Source organism: Tasmannia lanceolata, unplaced genomic scaffold, assembly GCF_043159265.1.
Source record: "Tasmannia lanceolata isolate RefF3 unplaced genomic scaffold, GAP_Taslan_0.1 ptg000018l, whole genome shotgun sequence".
Classification (NCBI taxonomy): Eukaryota; Viridiplantae; Streptophyta; class Magnoliopsida; order Canellales; family Winteraceae; genus Tasmannia; species Tasmannia lanceolata.
Window position 1 is genome coordinate 61287438 of NW_027518695.1, and position 7632 is coordinate 61295069.

General features: G+C 39.9%; 1 protein-coding gene across 1 annotated transcript; it reads right to left on the reverse strand.

Annotated features, from left to right (window-relative positions):
- Positions 1 to 447: 447 nt before the first annotated feature.
- On the reverse strand, positions 448 to 1142 carry LOC143849318 (germin-like protein 3-1). Its single transcript, XM_077358304.1, has one exon. The coding sequence runs from the start codon at positions 1140 to 1142 to the stop codon at positions 480 to 482; it is 663 nt and encodes a 220-aa protein (XP_077214419.1). The 3' UTR covers positions 448 to 479.
- Between the last annotated feature and the right edge of the window lie 6490 nt (positions 1143 to 7632).

Here is a 7632-nt window from a genome sequence, read left to right on the forward strand (position 1 = left end):
ATTTATTTTTTGAGAATGATGATAGTGATTGGTTAATGGCTTCTATCTAGGTTCAGATACAAATATAAGTAGAGAGATGTGTTGTACATGTAGAGAGAAATAGAGCCTTAGAATGAATCTAAAATTAGAATAATTTGTGTAGGTCCATGAGCTTGGCATACTTGAAAACTTTTTCCATATTTAATGCAATCTTGTCAGAGAGAAGACTAATATATGTTGACTTTTACTTTGTGTGGAAAGGAGAAAGTCTTATTATAATCCAAAATTATAATATTTACCCAGCTGTCCTTTATCTTTAAGCTTTTGTGGCCTTTTCAAAGCAAACTTGAGTTTCCCTCCTTTAACTTTGTCCTTTGTGTGGACATTTAGTCCCGTATTAGAAAGTGGAGGAAAGGCTCATGGATTTATATTAGTTTTCACATCTCTTAGTTTTCACATAGTTCTTAATTGAAATTAGCTTATGCTAAACGAACATATAATCATCCACCAAGGTTCTTCCGAATCCTCTCAACATCTTTCGCGCTAATTTGAAATGATTTCTTCAAAACATCATCGATGATCATCGGCTTCATCACGAAATTGGCGAGCGGAGAGAGCTGCGCACCGGGGTTTTGGCTACTAAGACCGGACACGGCAAGAGCCGGTGCCAGAGAATTGAGATTGTAAAGATAGTGTAGCATTCCTCTAGGGAACACGAAAGAATCACCAGCTCGAAGCTGTTGAGTGAAGAGACGGTTACTAGTATCTACGAATCCAACAAGAAGATTGCCACTAAGAAGAAGAGTTACCTCCGAGGCTCGTGGGTGCGAATGGGGTGGCATGAGCCCATTTGGGGCAATGTCGATCCGAGCCATGGTTAAGCCTTGGGTGTTAGAGCCAGGCAAGTTTTTGGCATTAGTTAAGGTAACATTGAAGCCAAAGGGGTTGGCTCCAGTGTTCCCGGCTTTCGATAGAATGGAGGTCGTGAAGTGCGAGGGAATGGCCAGAGCCGGGTCCAGGCAGGGTGCACCATTGAAGAAGAAAGGTTGGGTGGTGGCTACATCGGTGACACAAAAGTCTTGGAGGGGGTCAGGGTCCGATTGTGCTACTTCTATTAGTAAAATTAAGGGTAGTAAGATCTTCGGTAAGAAGGTGTTTCTCATTTTTCTTATTAAGAGAGTTTCAGGGTTTTCTCCTCCCCTCTTTCTCTATATAGTGTTGTTATATGAAGCTTGGGTAGCCAAGGATTTGGAGTGAAGTCACAAAGAGATGAGTAGCGTGTGGGAGTAGAAAATGTTGGGAAATAACGTAAGTTTGTAAATTGTAAAAGGGAGACTCATTGCCTATCTTTACACGAATACATTGGTTTCTATTTTTTATTTGTTGGGAGTCTCGGGGCAAAAGACGGTTAGATGGGATTGAATATGGATCCGACCGGGATTGAATATGGATCCATGTTTCAGGATCTGATTAGGTTTTATAAATTTTGAATCCAAATACATGATCCTTGGACTTGTCCAATTAGGGTCTGACAAATTACAAAAATGACGAATTAGTATAAATTATAAGGTTGTTATAGTAATTGAATTATAGAATGGCTTAATATAGATTAGGGCGATGATATTTTCACTCCCCCAGTGCTACGCATTCGCTCCCCTCATTACCGCTTTTTGACGTCAAACATTAGAAGGGAAACAAAACTTCTCTTCTTCCTCATTTCCCCTCTCTCTCTCTCTCTCTCTCTCTCTCTCTCTCTCTCCTCGTTTTCCAGACGAAGCGATCTTCCGTAGTTCCTCAACAATGGCGATGAATCGCATCGTATCATCATCGTCTTCAATTGCCAATCTCCACCTTCTCAGATCTCTCTCCCAACCTCTCCTCCGCCGTCCATTCTCCTCCCACGCGGACGACGACAAAACAATCCTGACCGTCGAAACCAGTGTCCCCTTCACAGCCCACAGATGCGAACCCCCATCTCGATCCATCGAAACAACCCCAAAAGAACTCCTCGGCTTCTTCAAAGATATGGCTCTCATGCGTCGGATGGAAATAGCCGCCGATTCCCTCTACAAAGCCAAGCTGATTCGCGGCTTCTGCCATCTCTATGACGGCCAAGAAGCCGTCTCTGTAGGTATGGAAGCCGCCATCACAAAAAAGGATTGCGTCATAACCGCTTATCGTGATCACTGCTGTGGCTTATAGATTGTTATAGTAATTGAATTATAACAATAGCCTTATAGATTATAATGTTAAAAATTTATATATTTTTGGTCTAGATAATAATACCATAAATTGTATTAAATTCGTAATGGGGGTAGAATATTGTTTGATGTTTTAATTTGTATAAATTTTGTAATGGGGGTAGAATATTGTCCAAACCAGAGAGAGTTTGAAAGAACAATGCCAAACAATTTGATCAGTGGCCTCACAGTCCAACAGAAGTTAACCACAAGACCAGGGACTTCAAAGTCACCAAACCTGTCAGACTCGATACATTAAACATCTAAAAAAAATCAGGCAACTTTACAACCTGATTTTTTCTCGTCCACCATGGAATAGAACCGGGGGGGGAACCGAAAACCTACATAGTTTTTGAAGTACTGAATACAAAACAAGAGGCCAATGACTATTTTCCTCTCACAAAAAAACTCCCATGGAATTTGAAACCTCTTACCATCAAAACCAGCAGAAGGCCAATTTCTGCATTTCAATACTACCCCGCCAAAAAATAACCACCAAAATAAGTAAGTCTATACTTTCTAGTACTTCCAAATACTCAGCTAGTGACTGAGGAGAGCATCCCTCCACTTTTGACTGATATCACCACCTCCCAACCAGGTCCTTTCAGAGGAAGAGGATCAACTGTAGTGGCCTTCCTATTATCATCTGCAGTTGCCACAACTAGGTCGCTGTGGTCCATAACCCTGTCCAGCTCTCCGTCGCTTATATCAATCTGAATAAACTTCTCATCTGCGTCTTCTTCGTCACGAAGCAATGCAAGAAGCTCCAATTCCTGGACCAAGCCCAAAAGACATGAATGAGAGACTACAATGGCATCATGTCTTTTCTTTAGCAAACGAAATGCACATATTGATAAAGACGAAAATACAGTCAATTACAGTGAGAAGAGAATGACAGTGGTCACCTCAAATTTTATACCAAAAGTAAAGAAATACAACATGAGTTCAGGCCTCTCTAAGATGCCTTCTTACTTTGAAAACAATATTACTTTAATTTAATCTTATTTACAAAGAGGGCTTTAAGGCCTCTTTGCAAGCCTTATTTGCAAATAAACATATTTACATTCAAAACCATATCAATATAAGATTATGAGAAATGATATTTCCACCTCCTTTTCCAGCACTTCCACTTTTGTTCGCCTTTTTTTTCTAAAAATGACTTCAATTCCACCACCTTCGTGTCTTTTCCTAAATATGAAATTGTTTTCAGAAAAAAACGACAAACAAATCAGGGTGGAAATGCTCGGAAAGGGGGTGGGAATGTCATTTCCCTAAATATTGTATGCAAAGAGTTTTTACAGTATCCAAAACGGCCCTTGTACTTTCTGCATGAACTAAAATTCTACATTTCTATTCTCTCCTTGTGGCTGATCTTGGTTACTAAAATTTGGTGCTTGTACTTTATTCAATGAATTTGACAAATTTGTCGACAGTAAATCAGATATAAATAATCTGTTTTGGATAAGGAAAGGCCTCTTCAATGGCATATACAAATGTATAATATTTCAGTTCATGCAAAAAGTATATGAAAAGAAGAGTTTCTGTTGTACATTGTGGAAATAAAGTACAACTTGGGTACTAAAGGATCTGAGCCAAATATGATTCATGGATGTCACTGGTATCTTCCAACATGGCAGTGGATTTGGGCTAAAGCAAAAACATACATATTAGCAAATAAGTTCCCAAATAAATCTTTTTTTTTTAATAATGTCCAATCAATCATTTCTGAAAGGAAATTATTGATAGCAATCCATTAATAATGTACACGCTATGGATACCATAAGTAACTAAAAAAGGAGCAGGAACTTTAAGAAGGATAATTATTGGATAGCAATTACTTGATAAATAATATAGAGCACCCTAACGACGATATTAGCAAAAGACGCAATTATAATCACAAGAGACTAAAGGCCTGTTTGTTTTAGATTATGACAACCAATTGTGGAGTCCCCAACCGATTATTGGACTCAAATTTAGTGCAATTTCCCGTCCAATAATCGGTTGAGGACTCCACAATCGCTTGTCATAATCTAAAACAAAGAGCGCCTAAATGGCAAAAGCTTTTATTGGAACAAATTGCCAAAAGAGAGGAAAAAAAAGAATGCCCAAACACCCTTCAAACTTTAAATGTGGAAAGAGTGAGTTAAACCTACAATTTGATCAGTTCAAACACTACGGTCAAACATTAAGTGTAACATGTGCATTGCACGCATTCGTAACTGAACCAATTGCAGTGAAACCTGAGGGCTTGATTTGGTGACCACCTTAGCTAAAATGAATTTGAAGGAAAAATCCCAAAATTCGCTCAAGATTTCTAGGCGTTAGGAATGCATTTAGCTGGGATGTTTATTCCCATTTACGTATTATTGCTCTTTATTTGCCTCTTATCTTTTGCACAGGCTCTTCCTGATATGACCTGGAGAGGGTCAGTGAGAGATGCCCGGACGAGATGGGAGAACTTGCACGTCAGAGCCCAGATGTACGTGCAGGGGACAGTATTAGACAAGGTCGTCCGCACAGATTCAGAGGGCTTGGGGGCAGGCTTTGTGTTGGCTCTGGCTGAGCGATGATGGGACACGACCCACTCTTTTCACTTCCAGTTCGGAGAGGTTGGGATGACTCCTGTGGCTTTCTCAGTGCTGACAGGACTTCGGATGGGAAGGATCCCCATCCAGCTGACTCCAGGTTACGGAGGCGGAGCTCAGAGAGACTCTGGGAGTGCCAGAGCATGATCCCTTGGACCGGCCTTGGGCGCCTCCATACGCTTCTTAGCCGAGGTTACGGATGTCTATACTAGATCACTAGCCAGTGAGACCAGCGGAGCCAGATGAGGGATACTATCGCCGATTAGTGATGAGTTTTGTGATGTACCTTCTGGGATGCACCCTGTTCAGTAGTACAGGGAACACCATCCACAGGGATTTTTTTAGTATAGTTCGCCACATCGACAGACTGGCGGACAATGATTGGGGAGGAGCAGCTTACGCCTTTCTGATCAGAGATATGGTCGTTTTGTCTCGAGGAGGGACGAGGTCCATGTGCGGGCTCTGGTACATCTGGGCGATACACTTCTTACCCTTCTCTCTTCAATTCTGAATTTGTTCTGCTTGCTCTTTTAATTCATTGCTTATGATATGAATTGTTTAAGCAAGTTTGAATTGATTTTGATGACTCTCGTACAGGCATGGGCCTATGAGTGCTTTGGTCTTCTTGCCCATATGCCTAGAGAGCCAGAGAGAGTTTACTTTCCAGCGCAGAGACGCGCTGGGCTTCCAAAGCCCAAACACCAACAGTTTGTGGATAACATCGGTAAGCTCAGCTTGTAGAGTACTCCAGAGTCCAAATGATGGGAAGTATCCATGACAAAGATCACCAAGAGGGCTAAATATGATGACTGGGCCCATCATTAGTTCAATAGAGTATTAGAAGTAATTGAAGTCTTTAGGAGTATTCCAGTGACCTTGTCTCCTTTTTCCTTCAGGTCAATTTAATCACTTAAGTGATTTGATAGTGAAAGATGGGGTCCAATTCCCATGACATGTTTAAGTAGAGACAGCTTTAAGTCATATATTTTAGAGGAATGGGTTTTTATTTTGGTTGGGTTTTGCGTGGGAACGTTGTAGAATTAGGGGTCTAGCTGTTTAAGTTAAAAAGGGGCCCACATGTTATGTTTTAGGTGTAGGAAAGTCTCTAGAACTGCGAGGAGAGGTCAACATATTTTAAAAGCCTTAGGGCCATCAAATTATGATATTCAAATGAATGAAAGAAAACCCATTTTGGCTTGTTCAACCTGGGATTCTGAATCCTCCTTGATCTTGGCCTGATGCCTTGATCAAATATAGCGGTGTGATGCTCTACGATACCTTGGTGTGATAGCTTGGTGACTATCTTCTTCTTCTTCCTATCTCTATATCTATGTGAATTATTCTTATTCTCTTATTCTCATCCTTGATACTCCCCTGTTTTTGTGATTCAAATATTTTAACGTTCCCAAGAACTATTGTTTTTTATTACTCTTAGGGCCATCGAATTAGGATATGTTATCATTTTGCCTTGTTCAACCTGGGATTCTGAATCCTCCTTGATCTTGGCCTGATGCCTTGATCAAATATAGCGGTCAATGCTCTAGGATACCTTGGTGACTATCTTCTTCTTCTTCCTATCTCTATATCAAAGTGATTTATTCTTATTCTCTAATTCTCATCCTTGATACTCCCCTGTTTTTGTGATTCAAAAATTTTAAAGCTCCAAAGAACTATTGTTTTTTTTATTTCGATCACTAAAGTAAAGACTGGAAATATACATTTGAAACTGAAGATCAATTTGATTTGAGTGAATCTCCACTTCATCGAAAATCAGATCTCATTTCCTTCAATCTCTTGAACAGTCCCAATATCGCTAAAGTAAAAAAAAATGAAAGTTTGGAGAGATGAAAAGAGGAAACGCGGAGAAGAAAATTGAAGTTCAAAGGTAGCAGATATGAGCCTTGGATGTGATTTGAAATTCCTAGGTAGTTAAACTTGTCATTAAATTGATATTCACACCCAAATAGTCCTAATCAGTCCTATCGAAGTTCTCTACAAATTCCATTGGATTCCATCCAGTTCATCATTTTAACTGTGTTTATCCACTAAGGAAAACACTTCTAAAATGCGATCCCGTAAAGACATTGGTGAAAATGACCATTGATATGGTCATTTCACGTGATTTTTGCATTCCGTAGAGATGTGAGCTCACTTTCTTGTCTTATACGCATTTGTCACTTCAAAGGACTTCATTTTTTCCTCAAACGGGATCCCATTTTGCTAGCAGCACTCATCCACTAAATAAGGCCCATTGTTTTTTTTAAGAAAATTTGACACAGGGGGGACAAATAAATGACATAATATCACAGGGGTCAAGTATTTGTTGAAAATCACAGAAGGGGGTCAAAACCCGGTTAACGAAAATTTGAATGACTAGAATGCCCCTCTGCAGAAACAGAGTGATTTGACTTAGAAAAATAAAAAAACATTTAAGTTTTCCCTATTCTCTCTTCCCTCTTCTCTCCTCTCGTCTCTGTTTTATTTTGTTTCGTCCTCTCCTCCGGCGATCTCTATGGCAATCTCTCCGGCGATCTCGACGGCGATCTCGATGAAGGTGAAGCACGTATCAAACCTCGCATTTGAAGGAAACCCTACCTGGTACGTCGTTTCATTCCCTTCCTTTATTCAATCTCTTATTTTTTTAATTTTTAAAAGGAAAATCAGGTTGAAAGAGATGCAAAAAGGGGGGGGAATCCTTTTTCAACCGTTTTTCTATGGCATTTGAGTTCATATAGATGTCAGTTACTGCATTTCCTCCTACAGAGTAAAAGTAGTTGTAAATGCTTGTAAATGCTGTTTGTTGCTGCTAGGGTTTTCTGTTTTAATTT

Excerpts from the sequence above, each read along its gene's own strand:
- LOC143849318 (XM_077358304.1), bottom strand. The coding sequence starts at position 1,142 with ATGAGAAACACCTTCTTACCGAAGATCTTACTACCCTTAATTTTACTA.